Source organism: Gopherus evgoodei, unplaced genomic scaffold (genome assembly GCF_007399415.2).
Source record: "Gopherus evgoodei ecotype Sinaloan lineage unplaced genomic scaffold, rGopEvg1_v1.p scaffold_67_arrow_ctg1, whole genome shotgun sequence".
In the NCBI taxonomy this organism is placed as follows: domain Eukaryota; kingdom Metazoa; phylum Chordata; order Testudines; family Testudinidae; genus Gopherus; species Gopherus evgoodei.
Window position 1 is genome coordinate 446,670 of NW_022060088.1, and position 21,706 is coordinate 468,375.

At 41.3% G+C, this 21,706-nt stretch overlaps 1 protein-coding gene across 1 annotated transcript; it reads right to left on the minus strand.

Annotated features, from left to right (window-relative positions):
* Window positions 1–783: 783 nt before the first annotated feature.
* Window positions 784–19,796, minus strand: LOC115643685. Its single transcript, XM_030547702.1, is given in 11 exon segments — window positions 784–884; window positions 887–924; window positions 926–1,013; window positions 4,126–4,306; window positions 4,434–4,568; window positions 7,856–8,775; window positions 8,778–8,820; window positions 8,822–8,948; window positions 13,911–14,012; window positions 18,471–18,634; window positions 19,785–19,796. Coding segments are annotated over 11 exon segments (1,911 nt in total).
* Between the last annotated feature and the right edge of the window lie 1,910 nt (window positions 19,797–21,706).

The following is a 21,706-nucleotide window of genomic DNA, read 5'->3' on the forward strand; positions in this document are numbered from 1 at the left end:
ACATTAAGACACGATTGATAAAGCATTAAAATATTCATAAGTAGGATGATAAGATCAAAGTATGAATTGTCCATCCTTTTCTAATTCTCACTCTACAGTCACATTGATATGTAACCGTTCTGATTGTCTAAGCAACAGAATCAAGACTAGTAATAGCAATTAAACATATGAAATTTTCTCATGCTAAAACAAATCAGTTAAAGGGTTTTGGTAACCTAGTATAGTTAGCTTTGTGTAAATATCTTGCAAACATCCCTACTCCTCAAAAATCCCCTATATACTCTGTATATATTTATATATAATATACATAGTTCCTGAGTAAATCGTTAAATCTGATTACTAGGAAGATTTGGCAAAAGATACAACTGTATCTTATTAAAACAGAATTTTAAATGAATGTTTAATCAAAACATTAAAATAAATATGGAATGTTTCTGAAAATGAAGAAAAAAATCAAAATGAGCCTTGCCACTCACTGGTTTCTCAGCTCATGGCTTGAGTCACAGCTGATACAGAGCTTTGGCTAAGTGGTTGAGAAAATGGTCATCTATTGCCCAGTTCCCCTGATTAATAAAATCTTTCTCTTACACAGAAGACTCTGTAATACCAGCAATATTAAAACTGCAATAACATTATTACAATAAATATTTGTCAACACCAGAATCACAATAATAAAATTGCAGCACTGATCCGCTGGTGATTCTTATTTTTTCTGATGACCTAGCAAAAAAGTTCTCCATAGCACAAGTCAATTCACTTTCTTTCTTTTTTTCTTCCCTGCAGTTATTCAGAAATCTGCGTTGGTTTCTCATGTTTTTCTTTTTTGCTTCCCTGGTCTTCAGGATCTGCACTATTTTTTTCTTGTGTGCTATTTCCTTTCAACCCTCCTTCTGTTTCACTGCCGTGCTTAAGGAGGTTTTTGGTAGTCATCTGCAGGGCACACCATAAAGCAGTTCGAGCCTTGCGTATGGAAACAGCTAACCCTTTAATGGCAGCTACCAGAGCAAGAACATCTAAAACGACAAGAATATGCAACCACATCACAACAGAAGTAATATACAACCATGACATCCATCAATTAGACAAAAATCTCTTGAATTCAGCCAGCACTATGTATTACAGTAATGAAATCCCACAGGAAAGACTGCACCCTGGTATTAAAGAACCATATTTCCAATATTTCTTTAGTTATATTCTAGGCTTTCCAATGCACTTAAGTTATGAGATAAATTCAGATTCCAGAACACGGGTTCTTGGTAACAAATGGTGCTGACGTACAAATCAAAGAAAAAAGAGAACTTTGTACTAACAATTTCCTTTCCTTCAAGATAGTGTGACAATCACATGTTTCAGAGCAGCAGCCGTGTTAGTCTGTATCCACAAAAAGAACAGGAGGACTTGTGGCACCTAACAAATTTATTTGAGCATAAGCTTATTTGTCATTCATTGAGTTCATCCCATTCACAACACAGAAATTCTTGCACACCCTAGAGGAGATTTAATCCCAAACCTGCAAGTCCTATACCCACCCTTCCTGCTTGGTTTAAAAAACGTAATGGGAGCTTCACTGGACGGAGAAAGCCAATGCCTCACTCAGTGTGTATGTCCACCTTTCGGCCTTCAATCACAGAACAAACTGAATTACACCCTGGATGCATTGGACTTGGCAAGTATCCACTATGAAATCTTTAGGGTTCCCAGCAAGCTAGCAATAGACCACTTTCAGTCTCATTGGTCTGAAACCAAGATATCTGGATTCAGCCAAGAACATGGAGCAAACACTGTATTATTGGCACAGATGGATGTTCTCTTGATGTAGATGGTTGGAGGGCAGCCTTCCTCCTTTATCCCGGCTCTCTCTGCAACATTAAATATGGTCAACCATGATATACTGCTCTGTGTAAGATACTTATTCCTTGTGGATAATCATAACAAATCAAAAAATCACAAAGGAGAAAACACCTTGAAAGACTAACTCTTGCCTTGTCTCCTGCAAGATCTAATCTTCAGTTTGCCTGTATGGGATGAACGGTCTTTCCTATTGCATCTGGACTTGTTGGAAGGAGATGCAAGATTTAAAGTATGTATGGTCTTTCTGGAGAACATGTGTGGAGGAAGACAGACTTTGTTCTACTTGAAATTCTCTGCCATTCTCCTCTGGGCTACACAGATCACAATCACCATTTCTTGCTTGAAAATATAATCCACGGATGAAGCCAAAACTGCCTTTTAACTAGTGCACTATCCACACAGGCTCTGGCTGGAAATGTGATTGGGGCTAGCATGGATAAAACTGCCAGAGATATTTGTCATCAAAGAGTCAATTCTTCCGTCCCTGTTTGGAATAAGGCAATTGCAGTGGAAGTCTACAAGAATCTGTCTACTCGCTCAAATGTGTGTGTGTAGGGGCGGGGGTTATGATAGCTTATCTAGTCTATCTGACATCTTTAAGAGGAAAAAGTCCACAGGATTAGGACGGTCTTATTTTTTCAGCTGTGACTGTGGATTCCACTTTTGGAGTCTGGACTTTTCTATGTGGAATTTACTTACTGTTCTTGGTGGTGAACTCCAACTCTTCAACCCCAAGATTTGGGGAGTAAAGCCTGCTCTTTTCATTGCTAGCAGGATAGCACTAGCCCACAATATGCTTAATCTTAGGATCCTTGAGTTCTATCTTACATTAAGCGTTACCCTTCTCCCTTTTTTATTTTTTTAACAAAGCAAAAACAAAAAACAAAAAAAAATATTTTTGGTGCCTCCAAATTGGATAGATGTGGTCTCAACAACACCTGGTTTTGATTCACCAGTGTCATCAAAAATTCTTGCTTGTCATTCCTCAGCAGAAGCTGTCAATCGTGCCAAATTTGTACAGGAACTCCTCACTTAAAGTCATCCCGGTTAACGTTGTTTCGTTGTTACACTGCTGATCAATTAGGGAACATGCTCATTTAAAACTGGGAAATGCTCCCTTCTAACATCATTTGGCAGCCACCTGCTTTGTCCACTGCTTGCAGGAAGAGCAGCCCGTTGCCACTAGCTGGTGGGTGGGTGGAACCAGCGTGGACCAGTAGCCCCCCTAGCAGCTCCCAGCTCCCCTAAGTTCTCTGTGCAGCAGCTGTCCCTCCCCGCACCCTTCCCTGCTGCCTCGTAGAGCGTGAGAGTTAATCATTGAGAGCTCAGCCAATTGTTAGTTCATAATTTAGCAGTAAGGCATTCCCTGGGAAATATCCCACCCTCTGACTCCTGCACCTCAACCAAGCTTCACAGTCATCATCACTGTGTAGCAGTATTAAATTGTTTGTTTAAAACGTATACACTGTGTGCATGTGTGTGTGTGTATGTGTGTGTGTGTATATATATATATATATATATATATATATATATATATATATATATATATATATATATATATATATATATATATAAATTCCCTGGAACCTAATCCCCTCATTTACATTAATTCTTATGGGGAAATTGGATTCGCTTAACATCGTTTTGCTTAAAGTTGCATTTTTCAGGAACATAACTTTCCAGTGTTAAGTGAGGAGTTACTGTAGTGGTTTTGTGATAGACAAAACATCAATTAACGAGCAGTGTAAGACAAAGAGAATTTTTACTTTGTAGGCTAAGAAGGATGAAAGTCCACTCTCGATCACTATTAATAAAGAATAAGCTCAATTTTTTTAAAATGAAAATAATCTGCTTAAGGATGCTGAATTGCTTACTTGGCAGATATTTTTGTTTGATAACAATTCCCAGTCGTACGCTACCTTTTTACAGTGATAACTCTCATATCTACTTGTTAACTAACAGCATGCACTGAAACAAGTAGGAATTCATCCAGGGTCTTTAACAAAGTCTGATTATTTAATATAATAAAGAGGGCTTTTTTTAACTGAGAAAATATCTTATGACAAGAAGGGGTCTAAAAATCAACACCACAAAACAGTAAAGTCTATGTAGAAATTACCTGATACAAGTGAGGGATTTTTCTCTTTTAAAGTCAAAAGCCCACGTATAGAGAAAATTTCTGTTTAATGGAGTAAGTCTACCTGTTGCCAGGACAACATTTAAAATGTGTTACAAATTGAATTGTAGAACTACAAAGCAAACAAAAGTATTTACCCTTTTCATTATTATAATAAGATGCTCCTTGTCTCTGTGGATTAGCAGCATTATGAATCTCATCTTTCCGCCTCGCTTGTGTAACATGAATAGCTTCCAAATGACGTTCTAAAGTTTTGGGTATATTCTCATGGACAGGAGTACCACGAAGCCTTTCCATTTTTCTTATTAAGGTGAGCACCTACCGAATATATTGCAAACACCAAAAGAGTTAATTTTTCAAATCCTCCACAAAATAATAAACCCACAAACATATAACCTGATGTTACTCATCCTTGCAGAACATTCCATGCTGTAACTATGCTTACTCTGGCCTGTTCTGATAACTGGTACCCAATCAAACGATCCACTCCTGAAGGGTTAGCAGGAAGTCGGAAAACAGGAGTCTTATCTGAGCGAGATCTTCGTGCTCCTGGAAAGTCTCTTGCAAGATCAGCTTCAATCTGAAGAGAAAGCACATACCTTTAAAATATTTAGAACAGAGTTTTATCTGATAGCCTAAGCTTTTCTATTTTTTCACTATGTAGATGCATGAGATGTGTCTGCTGTTTAAGTCTCTGGGGGCATTTAAAACAATAAGAAGTCATTATTAAACTTTAAACTGCTAACAACTGGCTGTAAAAATAAGGGTACTTCCAAAAATTCCAAGTACTACTTTAAAGCATAAATCTAGAATCAACATCTGTAACCAACAATCAATCTTGGGTACAGACCCAAGGAAATAGAGGGGTCTTGCATAATCCTTGGAAGATTAAACTCTAGCTTTGTCATACTTAATTAGAGATGTGAATTCCCAACTGCCTACTGAGAACACCATGTTAAGGGCTCTCAGAGACTCAAATCCAGGAACTACTAGCAAGTACATGAGATGCCCTCAATTGCTGTAGTGGTTGTGTTTGAAACCCCCAAGGAGAATCCCAGGTTTAACATATTGGCTTTGAGAAGATATCAGCCCTGAAAAGTCATCCACGTGGACATCAAAGTCACCCATGACAATAGGCCTAGGCAAATAAAGATGGGACAAAGCCAACAGACTGTGTTTTAGAGGGACATCTCTCTTATATTTGAAGTCAGATATAAACAGGGCCGGATGTAGGTTTTCTGACACCCCAAGCAAAAAAATGTTTGGCTGTCTCCCACTCCAGCCCTGGGCTCCCTGCCGCACCCCCCTGCTGCCCCAGCTCTGGGGTCTCCCCCTCACCACCCACCTACAAACACTCTGCCACCCCAGCTCTGGGCCTCCCCCCGTACTCCCTGCCACCCCAACCCTAGGCTCTCTCACCCTATCCCCACCTGCACCCTCCTGCTGTCCCAGCCCTGGGCCACTGGTAACTCGCTCCCAGGGCGGGTCATTCAGCAGGAATTTTGGATGTGCACAGAACACAGACAGGATTGGTTCCCATATAGTTACAGAACTGCAGTAAAGTGCAACAATTTTCAGCTTGTGTGATTGAAGGATATCTGGATGCATATTATAAGACTGTCCTCCATAAATGAGGAAAAGCTGAGATGCCTTTATTATTCTTTTGTTCCACTCTTTGTTTCTATGGGGAATTTGCCAATGCAATATCACTGTCTTCCTTTTAAACAAATAAAACTAAAGGCAATGGCTGTTGAAAATAGCAGTTCCAGTCCTAATAACCACTGGGAAGCATTTCTTGCTCAATTTTATCCTACTTTTTCTACAGCAAGTTACAGTGGATCAGTATATTTGATTTGGGAGAAATGAAGTAACAGCTGCCCAAACTGAGTTTGAGCACTCCTGAATTTTGAGGTGTTCAAATCTGGAAGGCAGGTGCTAGATTCCCTTTCTGAATATTAGCTACATCTGGAAAGGAAAAGTCAATTTTTGCTTCCATGGCTCAGAGGTGGAAATCCTCCTACGTGCCTGGTACTGTATCTAAAGCTGCCCAGGTCCAGAGCCCCCCCCCCCTTACTTTTCATTTTAAATTCTAGTGGGATCCACGTACCTCCCTTGCTAGGCTTCAGATAGAGAGGGCACTGTCCATTTAGTCCCCACAATTCCTTCTTTGGGGACTGCAAGGTGAGGTCACGCCATTATCCCTAATCCAGTCTGGTGATGTCTTCTGAAGGGGATATCTGGGCCAAAGCCTACTCCTTGAGGATACGACTAGGGTTATCATACGTCCGTATTTTCACTGACATGTCCGGCTTTGGGGGTTTTAAATAGCAATTAAACTCTCAGAAGGTCCGGGATTTTCCTCCCAATGCAGAGTGTAGCACGGCTGACAGGGCAGCTCGGCTGGATCTTCCTCTGCCCCCCCCGCTCCTCCCCTGCAGCCTCTGCCGGCAGCGCTGGGGGCGGGCAGGGCTGTGCACTCTGTGGGGGGAGTGCAGCAAGATGTCTGCGGCAGCATGTCTGGCTCTGTGCAGAGCCAGACACGCTAGTCTCAGCAGCATGGTAAGGGGCCGGGGGGTTGGAGAAGGGGTAGGGGGTTCCAGAGGGCGAGCAGGAGGGGTTGGATGGGGCGGGGGTGTGGAGAGGGGTCGGAACAGTCAGGGGACAGGGAGCGGGGGGGTGGATGGGCAGAGGTTTGAGGGGCAGTCAGGGGCAGGGAGAGGGGGGTTAGATGGGTCACGGTTCAGGGGGGGCAGTCAGGGGACAGGCAGCAGTTGGATAGGCATAGGAGTCCAAGGAGTCTGTCAGGCGGTGGGGGTGTGAATAGGAGCCAGGGCAGTCAGGGGACAGATAGGGGGTGGGGTTCTGAGGGGCAGTTAGGGGCAGGGGTCCCAGAAGGGGGCAATCAGGGGACAAGGAGCAGGGGGGTTGGATGGTTTGGGGTTTCAGAGGGGGCAGTCAGGGGGTGGGAACTGGGAGGGAGTGGATGGGGACAGGGTCTCCCTGCCCTTCCCAGTGCAGCTCTCCATTCACACCAAGCTGCAGCATGAGGTCTCAGCTACCTCACTCCCCCTCCCTTTCCTGTTGATAGCGGCCAAGGGAATGCTGGGAAATGTACTTCTTTCCCTGCTCCAGGGCTGGTGCTACACGCAGGGAGCTAACCAAGGAACTACAGCTCCCAGGGCCCCCTGCTGGTTCTCAGCTCCCAGGCTGGATCCCTGCCGCCCCTGCAAATGAGCCGCCCCGAGCACCTCCTTGCTTTGCTGTTGCCTAGAGCCGCCCCTGAATATAAACAACCATCCTCTTGGCCCTCCCTCCGTTCATGCCAAACTGAGCACTATCCAAAAAGAACTGGACTAATAAAGGCCCTGCTTTACCAACCATCCAGGCTTACATCAGTGGTCTCTTCCACGATCCACGGATGGTGGTATCTATTGGCTACCGACCTTGCACTGAACAACATGAACCAAAGAATAGGATCCATGCCACCAGATAACATAAGACACTTTGGCCAAAGAGGGTACTTGGTTAAGTAACCACTGGCATCAGGTGTAATTTAGTTCAAGAAAATTACTGCTGAACAAGTTGTCCTAACTCCTGTGCAGCTGAAAAACAAAAGGTGAACCTCAGTGTCATGCAAAATTGTACGACATTCACTCTGTCTGCTATCTTCTTACAACTGTGCAGACTCAAAATAGATTGTTGTAGATGGGGCTCAAAATATTTAGAGTACAATGAAAGTCACCATATTGCAAAAAGGCAGCAAGACTGGCTCCTTTTCACCAGTAAATTGCAGGAATTTCTACTCTAGCTAGCAGTTCCTTTATAATCACCTCCTACATACAAGTCTATCATGGGATAGATTATTACCTTTTTCCTCTCCTCCTTCAGAGTTCTGCTCTGTAGATAACACTTATCCAGTTGAATAACAATCTCATTAGCAGGCCAAAGGCAATTTCTTCGAGGCCTATACTTAAAAGGAGTTGGAAAGGCAAAGTATGGTGCACTTGATTCCTCACAAAATAGGCCATTTTGCTTAAAATCAGACATTAATGAGAAAGTAGTATGGCCACGGTAAGACAAATGAAAATTTCTATTTTGTAGAGCAGTTGTCAGAAGTAAATGATAGTCACAAGATTTACGAGAGCATTCTTTAGGATTCATATGGCTCTTATATTCAATGTTATTACAGGTTTCCCCCAAATTGAAGCTATTCTGGCCATTTTGCATGTGAGCTTCCTGTGGGTTTCTATTTGTTCCTCCAGGAAAACGATTTTCTTTAGTAAATGGTTGATTGAAAAAATAAAGCGGTGGGTGACTAAATGGCTGTGATTTATGAGAAGCTGTAAAATTTTCATATCTTTTAGAAACCAGATGATTGTCCTGGAACACTTCGCCCCATGTGCCATTAGTAGGTGGACTAGATAAATCATTGGAGTACTTTGCTTGTGCTTGTTCGTCATTTTTCATAGGTTTGCCTCTTGCTTGGTCAGTTTCCCAATATTCTTTCTGAATACCAGCGCCATCTTTCATTCGAAACTGAGAAGAAAAATAACTAAAATCAGAGCAATTCTTTTCATGGTCTCCATTTAAGTTCATCTTATGATAATTGCACACATGCTGATTAAACTGTACATTCTGAAACACTAATCCTTCTTGCTGAAAGATGGCATTATTTTCAAAAGCAGGATTTTCAGGATAAATGTTCAAGATCCCAGCAGATGGCTGAGTATAAGGCTCAGAAGGAGAAAGCAAAGACTCTGTAAGATGGTCGTCAAACACTCTGTGTAAGTCTCCACAGCAGATAACTTTTGCAAGTGTCCTTGGTAACAGTCCCCGTGTGCCAATCGGGTTTGGAAAATCTTTACTTTGTAAACAGTGCTCAGAAGACAGACCTGACAAGTCACCATTGTTTCCAGTGTCAGATGCCAACATAGGGGGAAACAATCTCAACAGATAATTCCTGTAACAAATAGAATTGCACTTTTAGGAATGACCAAACACATTCATGTTACATTATAACTTTGTTCAGATTTAAGTGTTCTTTTTTCAAAATGCAAAGCTACTACTAAGACCTTTGCTAAAGATATGATTTCAAGCAGTTATGTCACAGGAATTAGTTATAAAAAACTATTAGCGTACTTAACTGTTGACAGCAGATAATTATTTCCTGAAGTCTATTTTTTATTGTTTTTCCTAGTCTACTTTTAATGTGTCACATTATGGTGCTTCAATCTCAACTATTTGCCCTTCATATCTTCAGAAACTTCATTATTGATTCTTAAAGAGTTTCTGTACTGACATTTGAACTTCTGGAGCACTTTCCATAGAAAGAGTCCATAGAATTCTAAGACAAAATTAACCTTCCCAATATCTCCGCAAAGTTGATTCCTTATTTCTTTTTTTAATTACATTTTCCTTGTTCAAGAAAAGTATGTTTTTGCCCCCAGCAAGAAAACATTTATTTAAATCACTTGCTATAAGGTTTTCCAGTCATTGTTTTAAATATATACATCATCCTGCTCGAAGTTTAATAACATTTGTAAGCCACCAGATACAGATTTGACTTCTGCAGTGCTTGAAAATGTCTGATGGTCTCTCCTCTTAGCAACCTTCTATGACAACTAATTATGTTTTAAGATAGGGAAGATAAAAATTCAAGAGAAATAATGCACTAGCAAATCACTCTTTTGATTTTTTCCCCCAAATACTAACTATCTAAGAGAAGTCAGTAAAGTCAATGTTAGCTATATAGTCACCACCATTCTATTTTTTGCAGGGAGGAGGAGGAACTCAGATCCTCCTTGAGCAATTTCCTCACCAAATATTTGGGTGCAAGAAAGAGTGCAGCCCAGTCAGGAGGCTGCAGGACCTGCCAACAAATCCTACCAATTCTGAGAGATCCACATGCTCTATACGTCTGCACTGGTTCCGGGCCTCTAGTTCTTCCCCAAGCCAACTGCCACACAGTTCCAGTGGAGGTATGCCATCAGCTCTAGTCAAATTTGTTCCCTAGGACCCCCAGTGCAGGAGAGAGCTGAGGAAGCGTAATATAGCACTATGCTATCACATCTCTGTGAGAAGCTCCTTTGGGTACCAGAAGGAAGTTGGGTAATGGAGAAAAGCTGCAACAATGTATGTTACCCCACCCTTGAAGCATCCACTTCACTCACCACAGGGAGAGGTATCTGGCACGAAGAAGTTGAGGGGCAGAATTTCCCCTCCCAGCATATGTTTTTTAGAAATGATCAGGCATGGTAAACATAGGAAGTGTATACCTTAAAAGCAGACATTTAACTCAAGCTATTTGGTATCACAGAAAAACCTTTCATATTTTCTGCATAAACTCTGAGATAGAGACCCACTGATGGTTCACTACTTTACATCAGCAATTCTTGACACACTCGGTACACTTAATACGCTCTTCTCATGATAATTACCCAAAAGATGGCATGTAATATATTATCAGAAATCTAAAACCTCACTGATCAGTAATATTCTTGCGTAATGGATGCAGACTTGTGTAGAAAGAGTTCATCTGTGCTAGAATTACGTTGTTAAAATGAGTTTGGCGAGCAGGCCATAACCCAGTCAGCCCTAGACAAAGGACTGTGTATTTTATGTCTGACCAGCCTGCTTGTCCGGCAGACATAAGGAAGGCACATTTACATGCAAGATAAACAAAGCCATAAGGACAGCAAATGGAAGGATGGAAACTGCATCTCCAGGAAGCCTTCCTGCCTCGAAGCAGGATCAATGAACTTTGAGAAGCTATAGGGAGAGAGAAAAACCATTTTGGCACTGTCATAAAGAGATAGTTAAAGGTTAATGCCTCTTTTACCTGTAAAGGATTAAAACATTCACCTAGCCTAGCTGACACCTGACCAGAAGAACCAATGGAGGAACAGGGTGGTTCAAAAAGGAGGAGGGAGGTTCCCTTTGTCTGGGTCAGTTTCACTTTGACTGGAGTGGGAAAGCTCCAGAATTCAGCCTCTTATTAAGTAGTGAGTATCGGTGAAGGAAATAAATAGCTTTAAGTTTATTTCTTTGTAACTTGTCTTGTGCAATTAGAGGAACAATCAGATTGGGTATTTGGATATTTTTTTGTGTAACTAAGGTTTTGCCCAGGGGAACATCCTCTGTGTTTGGAATCTGTTGTCTGTGAGAGTAGCTGGTATCCTAATCTCTCCCAGAGGGTTTTCTTTTACCTTTCTTTTCTTTAATTAAAAGCCTTTTTTTAATATACCTGATTGATTTTTTCCTTGTTTTAAGATCCAAGGGAGTTGGATCTGGATTCACCAGGAGTTGGTGGAAGAAAGGAGGGAGGATGGTTAATTACTCCTTTTTTTAAGATCCAAGGGGTTTGGATCTGTGTTCACCAGGAAATTGGTGAAGTCTCTCAAGGCTACCCGGGGAAGGAAAGTAGTACTTGTGAGTGGTGGCAGCCAGACCAGATCTAAGCTGGTAATTGAGCTTAGAGCTTCTCATCCAGGTCCCCTACATCTGTACCCTAAAGTTCAGACTGGGGAAGGAACCTTGACAGGCATCATTACTCGAGGAGCTAAAGGCATCAGAGATCGTGAAATCACAGAATGGCAGATCCTGCAACTCAAGTGCTTGAAGTCCCTGGGTATTAAGTATAGGTGGGAAACCTGCTGAGGACAAGATTGTAACTTGCAGAAATTAAGTTTTAATCTTAAAATTGTATTTTTACTCATTTGCTGGTAACCCTTTCTCTATTTTCTATACTTGGTATCACTTAAAACTATGGGCTTTTGTTTAATAAATTTGTTTTTACTATAAACCAATTCAGTGTTTTGATCAAAACTGTGTTTGTCAAACCCCAGTTAAACTAATGAGCTGTTGTCTACTATCTCTTTTAAGGAGCAGTTCCAGGAGAGGATGGGACACTACAGGGAACAGAGTTTGGGGGAAATTTGGGACTTGGGGGACAGGACAAGTTTTGCAGTCACGCTTCTGTTACATACGAATACATATTTTTTGCATTTGAAAAACAAAAATGGTAGAAATTTAACTTTCATGTTCCTACAATATGATTTGTGTAGATCCCACTAGCAAACTTCAGCACAGTTGTATAATTAAAAGTATTATTTAGTCAGACCCCAAAGTACCTTACAGAACATAAATCTGGTCCCTGCTCCCAAATACTTTACAGTCTAAATAGACAAGACAGATGGATGATATGGGAAGAGATACAACATTAATGTTTTGTTTCTGATGTTATCCTATTCAGCTGATTGAAGAAAAAATACTGATTTGCAGGACTGGCTACTCTTCAGGGGATATTTTTTGTTCTCTTAGATATTATAGCTCATAAATCTTAGAAATAGATAAACATTTCAAAACATTCTGAAATGTATTTTCAGAGTAGCAGCCGTGTTAGTCTGTATCCACAAAAAGGACAGGACTACTTGTGGCACCTTAGAGACTAACACATTTATTTCAGCATAAGCTTTCGTGAGCTACAGCTCACTTCTTCGGATGCATCGGATGTAGCTCACGAAAGCTTATGCTGAAATAAATTTGTTAGTCTCTAAGGTGCCACAAGTACTCCTGTTCTTTTTGAAATGTATTTGTATGTCTAGACATTATAAAAATCTTCGGGATTTTATCTGATTGATCATTGCAGCTAAATCATTTTGAGTAACTGGCCTTCAGCTGAAGAATTTTGCCATAGCAATTGGCACAGTGCCTTTTCCACTCAACTAAAACAAATGTGGAAGGTATTATAATGGGTTTTTTTAATAGCTTTGTGTATATATAGTTAAAACTCCCTCTATAAGCCCTTCCACATTTGGCTTAGTTGAATGAAAAAGGCTATCTATGCGACAGTCAAATTCTTCAGTTGGAGGCCAGTTACTCAAAATGATTTAGCTGCAATGATCAATCAGTTCAAAATCCTAAGATTTTTATAGTATCTACAAATACAAATATATTTCAGGTTTCAGGGTAGCTGCGTGTTCGTCTGCATCCACAAAAAGAACAGGAGGACTCGTGGCACCTTAAGAGATTAACACATTTATTTGAGCATAAGCTTTTGTGGGCTACAGGCCACTTCATTGGATGCATGCAGTGGAAAATATAGTAGGAAGATTATATATATATATATACACACACACACACCTAGAGAACATGAAACAATGGGTGTTACCATGCACACTCTAATGAAAGTGATCAGTTAAGGTGAGCTATTATCAGCAGGAAAGGAAAAAAAAAACTTTTTGTAGTGGTAATCAAAATGCCCATTTCCAGCAGTTCCTCACACCTTCTTGGCAACTGCTGGAAATGGACAATTTTGATTACCACTACAAAAAGTGTGAGTTTCTCTCCTGCTAGTAATAGCTCACCTTAACTGATCACTCTCACTACAGTGTGTACAGTAACAGCCACTGTTTCATGTTCTCTGTGTGTGTATATATATCTTCCTACAGTATTTTCCACTGCATGCGTCCGCTGAAGTGGGTTTTAGCCCACGAAAGCTTATGCTCAAATTTGTTAGTCTCTAAGGTGCAACAGCTACTCCTATTCTTTTTGCAAATACATTTCAGAATGTTCTGAATTATGAACTAACTCTACCTTCAGATATATCCACAGTCATACCTCCATTAATCCTCTTAATAAAATGAAAGTAATGAAAGACATTCATTTCTTTTCCAGTTGCCATCTGCTGATAGAAGGATGAACAGAAGACTGCCTTTCTACTTTCATTTATTCCAAGGAAGTACTAGTAACAGATCTTTCCAATTTAACTTGATGATAGCTTATTTAAATGATGATATCTTAAAACTCATTACTACATCAGACAACACCTAAGTTGTCTTGTCAAATGTCTACTGGTAAGTAAAAGATATAAAACTTTAAATTGGAAGAAACAACACCATGCAAGTTTTCAGGAAAAACTTACCAATCTGTAACTGGGTCTGGCTTGTGTGCCTCATCTAGGGTGCTCGACACTAGCCTAAACATCTCTGGGCCACTGCCAGAGTAAAACAGACTTATCTGTGCTCTGAAAAATAAAACCCAGAGAGATAGGATCATATCTTCAGGAGAAAAAACAACCAATAAAGAGGAAACACACAAAAGTTTACCTTCAGATTTCTTTAGCTGTAACATATTATAAATAGAGGAGGGGGAGAAAAGGAAGCGTCCTCACTCACAAGAATTAATGGAATAATGTTCTTTGCAGATGAGAAGCTAAGTATTATCTTCTAGCATACCTTGACAGTAAATACATATTTGAATAATTGGCACGTTTTAAAGCACCAGGATTGTGGCCCCTTGTGCAGATCTCAGCCCTCATGCACGAAGCATTGGTTTTGGGTTCTAGAATGCTTACTGGGGAGTTGGATGCCCACATCCTTTTCTTGATTTGATACAGTTAACTTAGGACATTGTAATACATCTAAGGAGTGGACATTGTACCTCTCATTTGCATTTCTTTGTCATCATGTTGCCTGCTCACCCAGCTTATTTAGTTTCCTCTAGTCCTGACTTACCTAAGGAATTGTGCCAGCTGAAAATTTTGCTACCTCACTGCTCACCCCCCTTTACAGATCATTAATACATTAAACAAAAAGGAGCCTAGTATGAAACCTTGGAGGCACCGTACGGTTTATATTTTGACAAGACGAAAATTGGCCACTTACTCCTAAACCTGGCCTACACCTAAAACTTAGGTCAACCTAACTATGCTGCTTAGAGTTTTGAAAAAGTCACACTCCTAGAAAACATAATCAAGCCGATCAAAGCCCTAATATAGACACCAACTAGGTAAAAAGAAGAATTCTTCTGTCAACCTAGGTAGCACCTCTCAAGGGAGTGAATTTCAAAAAAACCCTTTCCATCACTGTAGCAAGAATCTACACCACAGCTGAGCAGATGCAACTGTAATGCTTGCAGTATAGACATAACCCTTTGCTTCCTAGCTCCTATTCAGATTTTGATCTATAAGAATACTTCGCCTCTCACTCTGTGACTACTTAGTCTCTTTATTGAGGGACCTGGACAATGGCCTTTTTGGTAGTCCAGATAAACATCAACCGGTTCTCCTTTATTCACTATTTCATTGACACGTTCAAAGAATTTCAATGTGGAGTCCTCATGGCACCTTGGAGACTAACATTTATTTGGGGATAAGCTTTCGTGGGCTAAAACCAACTTCATTAGATGCATGGAGTGAAAAATACAATAAGTAGGTATACATTTTCTATCTGCTGATACTCACACCTTCTTGTCAACTGTTGGAAATGGGCAACGTCCACCTTGATTGCATTGGCCTTGTTAGCACCACAAAAGCAATTTTCCCTCTCTTGTTAGTCACCCCTTCTGGTCAACTGTTCAGAATAGGCCACTTCCACCTTAACTGAATTGGTCTCATTAGCACTGACCCCCCACCTTGGTAAGGCAACTCCCATCTTTTCATGTGCTGTGATATATATACGGCTTACTGTATCTTTCTCTCCATGCATCTGACAAAGTGGGTTTTAGCCCACAAAAGTTTATGCCAAATACATTTGTTAGTCTCTAAGGTGCAACAAGGACTCCTCAGTGTTTTTCCTGATACAGACTAACACAGCTACCCCTCTGAAAAGAATTTTAAGACAATAATGAGACATTTTCCTCTCTAGAAACCATGCTGGTAAAACTCCATCATACCATGATCCTTCAAACATTTTGTTTTCTCTTTTAAATAGTTATTTCAATAAATTTGCCAGGCACAGATGCAAAGCTTTGTGAATCGTAATTCCAGTCACCCACAGACCCTTTTTAAAATAGATGTAAAAATCTGCTGCCCTCCACTCCTGTGAAACAGTGGCTAACTTAGATACCAGTCGAGCTAGTTCTGATACCTGGAAACATATGGAACAAATTATTAAACAATCTCGCTGTAGGCAGCTAGAGGATAACAGGGTTATAAATGGAGTTGTCAAGAATGAATCATGCCATATTAACTTGATTTCCATTTTTGACAAGGTTATTGGCCAAGAAGTTAGAGGGAAGCCGTAGGTGAGAGACATTGATGTTATTAAGGCTTCTGACACTGTCCCAGAGGACATTCTCATCAGCAAACTAGGGAAATGATTAAATTACTATAAAGTGGGTAAAAAACTGGTTGAAAGACCATACTCAAAGAGTAGTTATCAATGGTTCTGTGGCCAACTAAGGGATGTATCTACTGCCTGCAGAGGTCCATCCTGAAGCTGCCGCTACTCAATAGTTTCATTAATTACTTGGATAGTAGAGTGAAAAGTATGCTTATAAAATCTGAAGATCCCACCAAGATGGGAAGGATTGCTAACACTTTGGAGGGCAGGATTAGAATTCAAAACAACACTGAAGAATTGGTCTCGAATCAGTTAGATGGAATTCAGTAAAGACAAGTGCAAACTCTACTTGAGAATAAATAGAGCAACAACACCTACAAAATGGTGAATCACTGGCTATGCAGTAGTACAGCTGAAAAGGATCAGGGGGTTACAAAGGACCACAAATTGAATAGGAGACAACATGAGGCAGTTGCTAAAAAGGCTAATATTCTGGGGGAGTCTAGAAGACATACTAAGTAATTGTCCCCCTCTACTCAAAAGTGGTGAGGACTCAGGTGGAGTACTGTGTTCGGTTTGTGACACAACACTTTAAAAAGATGTGGACAAATTGCAGAGTCCAGAGGAAAGCAAAAAAACTGATAAGAAGTTTAGAAAACCTGTTCTACGAGGAAAGGTTAAAAACACTGGGCGTGTTTACTCTCAAGAAAAGAAGACTTACGGGAAAGTCTAATAACTGTCTTCATATACACTGAGGGCTGTTATAAAGAGGGAGGTGAGTAAGTGAGACACAAGAAGAAATTTTTCTACTCTACTGCCTGCCAATAATGGCCTCAGCTGGAGTACAGTGTCCAGTTCTGGGCACCACATTTCAGGAAAGATATGGACAAATTGGAGAAGGTCCAGAGCACAGCAAAGTTCTAGAAAACATGTGTATGAGGGAAGATTGAAAAAATTGGTTTAGTTTGGAGAAGAGAAAACTGAGGGGGAACATGATAATAGTTTTCAAAAAAAGATTGTTACAAGAAGGGAGGTGAAAAATTGTTCTTGCAAACCGCTGAGGAGAAGACAAGAAGCAATGGGCTTAAATTGCAGCAAGGGAGGTTTAGGTTGGCCATTAGGAAAAACTTCCTGTCAGGGTGGTTAAGCATTGGAACAAGTTGCCTAGGGACATTGTGGACTTTCCTTCATTCAAGGTTTTTAAGAACAGGTTAGACAAACACCTGTCAGAACTGGTCAGTCATGTAGTCCTACCTTTAGCGCAGGGGACTGGATTAGCTGACCTAATGAGGTCCCTTTCAGTCCTACACTTCTGTGATTCTTCACAATATTCTCACCAGTGAAGACTGATTCAAAAAATAATTTAACTTCTCAGCAATGCTTTTATCTTCCTTAATCTCTCCCTTTAACCCCTTGAGTGACATCATCTGGAGTTCCTCACTCCCCACACAGGAAGACTCTTGGAAACATCTGAGAACAAAGACTGACCTGGGGGAAGTTCTGGACCTAGGCTAAAGGATTTCTAGCCTGTGAATAAAAGACAGAGGGATTCCAAGCTGTAAAGCAAGTGCAGCTTGGCCCCTATTAACCTGCAGCCTCCTTGTATCATTTCGCTGGACAAAAATCTGCTAATTCATATCCAATCTATTTGGTATATTAAGGTTAGTTTGTGATTTTTATTTATTTGCTAGGTAATGTGCTTTAAGCTGCTAGACCAGTGGTTTTCAACCTTTCCTGATTACTGTACCCCTTTCAGGAGTCTGATTGGTCTTGTGTACCCCAAGTTTCACCTCACTTAAAAACTGCTTGCTTACAAAATCATTATGTAGCCTGTTGTAAAACTAGGCAAATACCTAGATGAGTTAATGTACCCCCTGGAAGACCTCTGCGCACCCCTGGTTAAGAACCACTGGACTAGACTATAAACCCCAGAAAGCCGGCATATGCACACTTACGATACAGGTGGTGATGAAGATTCACACGCATAAGTCCCCTAACCTTCATCCATTTGTGTTGTGCAGTAACAACAGGAAGAAACTGGCATTCACCGTGCCCCTGCTGTTACAGAAGACAGCTCCCTCTGTCACCACAAAGGATCATAACGATGTGATGTAACAAGGAGGCTTTTTCAAAAGGTAAATATTTGTCATTATACAAAAGATCAAGATTTGTCTGATACTTGAATTTCCCAGTACGTTCCCTAATAAAGATATTTTAGGTCACACATTAAAAAAGTATAACCATGATTTCCAGAGTTATTTGAGAAATACTATTACATTGTGGTAATTTCTTACCCATGAGTTTCTGTAGTTATCCCATAACTTCTTTCTTATAATACTTAGGAACCAAACCCTCACACTCCTGCCCAATACAATTTTCAGCCTTCCAGAAAACAGCCTAAGATTACATTTATTTAATACCTTTCTTTTGTGCAGTACTGGAAAGTTGGTGTGTTGGTATCATCTCCACATACAGACCAATTACTAGATAACCAGGATGATTCCAGAGGTGGGGATGGATCTGTGATCTCTCCTAACAAGGGGTAGAATATCCACGTGTCCATTTTTTGTTTCTTGCCGTTTACCTGAATTGGAAAGAGAGAGTGACCAGTTTTACCATGTGAAGAGTTGATGTAAGTGAACAACAAAGGGCACCTCTTTTGAAAAAAGGAAGTTGGGTTTTTAAAAGAGGCAACATTGTTTCCTTCTGAAAACTTTGTATCTGCCAATGCATACATCTGATTGAAAAATAAAAATCAGGATGTGTTATTTACATCAGTTTTTCTTTTAAAAAATAAACCTATTTAAAATTAAATTTGAAATTGTGACAACTTATGTTAAAGCTTAAATATAGTATAATCTATTAAAATAAACTAACTCATATTAAAGCAGTACATGTTTATGCTGAAATTCTAAAGAAAGTTAAGCCACCGAAGTGGTGGAATTCGCTGTACTGAGCACTGGAAGTACATTTGTTGAAGTGTTAACTGGATTGTGATAACAGACGCCTCTTACAATGCGGCAGAGAGAATATTTTCTTTATTTCAGCTTATTCAACTAGTTTGTTCAATGGCTACTTCACTGAAAGCTGAGAAATGGATTCAGAATTAAAAAAAAAGGAGGCAGAAAACCTGCTTTCCTTTTCCGGTCTATGCCCAAGAACTAGGTGAGAAAGGATGAGTGCTCCTGTTGGTAAAATCTAAAGGAAATGGTCAGCAGACACCAGCAGTTCAATTCTCTAACTACAGATAATATTCCTTGATCAAATCAGCTTTCAATGAAAATACATTGTGCTAAACTTACACTTTAAAAAGCATGCAGCACATTTCAGGCCGGTTCAGGGCTGGCTCCAGGCACCAGCAAAGCAATCAGGTGCTCGGGGTCCCATGTGCAAGGGCAGATGCAGCCTGGGAGCTGAGAACCACCAGGGGGCCCTGGGAGCTGTAGTTCCTATAGAGCCAGCCCTGGAGGAGGGAAAGAACTACATTTCCCAGCATTCCTTTCAGTGCACTGCTGGGAAGAGGTGTGGTAAGTTTTCAGCTTTTTCTCCCTTTCAGTGGAGAGGGCGGGAAGAGCTGTTGCTGCAGACACGTGGTGCGGGAGGGCTGGAGAGACAGGTCTGGAATTGACAATTCTTGTATTTTGGAAGATTATTTCAAAAGTTTCTGGGGAGCTACAATGGCCAGGAGAGTGAAGACAATACTAGAAGCAGGAGAAAGAAAGGTCTTTCTTTACTTCATTGGCCATTGTACAGTGAAGTGTGAATAGCCGGCTTCTGTTTTCCCCCTAATTCTTATATGGTCTTTGCCCTGTTAGGCTGCTGTAGCACCCCAGAAACGTAGGTCAGCGGAAGAAAATGGGGGAAATGCCAGGAAAAAGTTTCCTTTTTTTTGGTGCACCTTTCTAAGTTTTGTAAAGTTAACTTTAAATAAAAGGACAAAAATAGATGTTAAGTCAAACCCATGCTTCAAGGTATTTCATAGCCTGCCATGTCTAGAAATTCTTTTCTACCAATACAAATGGCTTCAGGACCAAATACACTTTTCTGTGCACTTCCTGTGGGCAAGTGAACAGAAAAAACATTTTCAATCTCTGTAGAGATGCTTGAATGTAAGCAAATGCTGTGACTGGGAATTGCCACCTTAGAGCAGTGCTGCCTTCTCTTCCTGCTTGCAAAGAACTAGAAATGAGCTGTATGCAGATACCTCATCAAATATTTCTTTTCTTTTCACAGTGCTATTAGAAGAAACAGCTGTCAGGACACCTGGACCAGTAGGAAAGAGGATTTTGTAATTAGCTTTAAGAACTAGGCCAGGCATGTAGGTTCCAGCAAACAAGAAACTTTTTTTTTAAAGCAGCATACATCCCTGGAGTTAACCTTTGCTTTCTGACACAACTTCCTTAAATGCTTTACTATCATTAATAGTCAGTAGGGCTCGGATGGTCAATTGTACGATGTATGTTTAAAATATTTTTTTTTCATTTTTATAAATAAGTTGACATTAAACTTTTATCAATAAACTTTTGGTAACCGAATTGTTTTTCTTAACTATATGAACAATGGACTGTATATTTTTTACAGTCTGAAACATACCCACCAGATAGATTTTACCTCTCAACTATGTTAAACGTGTCTGAATGAAATTTGTATTTGTTTCTTATTGGCATATTCCCACTAATTTTGTGGGGAGGAAGAAAAACTAACTTCATTTTAATTATACCAAATCTGCTGTGGTATCTAAATTGCAGAGTTGTCTTCTTGATTAGTCAGTGTCGCCATTACAGTAAAAAGATGCATACAGTGAAGTGCAAGGCATTAATACGTTTATAGCTGTTACCACAAAAGCTGCCCCCCAAACCACAGGGGGAAACCCCAGCCTTGGGGCGGACTCACCTGCACTCAATTGGGCCCCCTGCGCCCAGCCCCCAGCCTGCAGGATCATGCCAAATCCACCAGCAGCCACACAGGCAAGGCCTGGCCTGGCAGCGGGTGTTCAGCTCCCACAGGCTTCCTCCCTGGAGGACCAACAGCCCCCAAAGCCACAGCAGGAGACCCCGGACTTGGGCCACACTCTCCCAGACTCAATCAGTCCCCCTGCACCCGGCCGCCAGACTGCCCCAAATCCACCAGCGACCTCGCCTGGCGGGATAGATGGCAGGTGTCTGGCTCCCTCCCGCTTGCCCCGTTCGGCACTCACAGCCCCCAAAGCTGCTTGGGGCGACCCCGGGCCTGGGGTGGACTCACCCGGAGCCATTCAGATCCCTGCACCCACCTACCAGCCTCCAGGACCACCCCAAATCCACCAGCGGCCACCCAGGAGAGGCCAGGCCCAGCAGGACAGACGGCAGGTGTCCACCTCCCGCAGGCTTCCTCCCCGGAGGACCCGCAGCTCCCAAAGCCACAGGGGAAGATCCCAGACCCAGGCCAGACTCTCCCAGTCTCAGTCGGTTCCCCTGTGCCTGGCCACTGGCCCCCAGGACTGCCCCAAGTCCCTCCGCAGCCACTCAGAATGTGCCCACTTGCATACTGCTGCTCTCTGCCTATGTCTAAGTGAAGCTTTCTACCCACACTGGCAGCCAATGGGCTGTCACTAGGAGAGCAGGGGCTGCGGGTCGGGAGTGAGGAGCACCAGCAGAGTAGTGACTGGGGAGCCCAG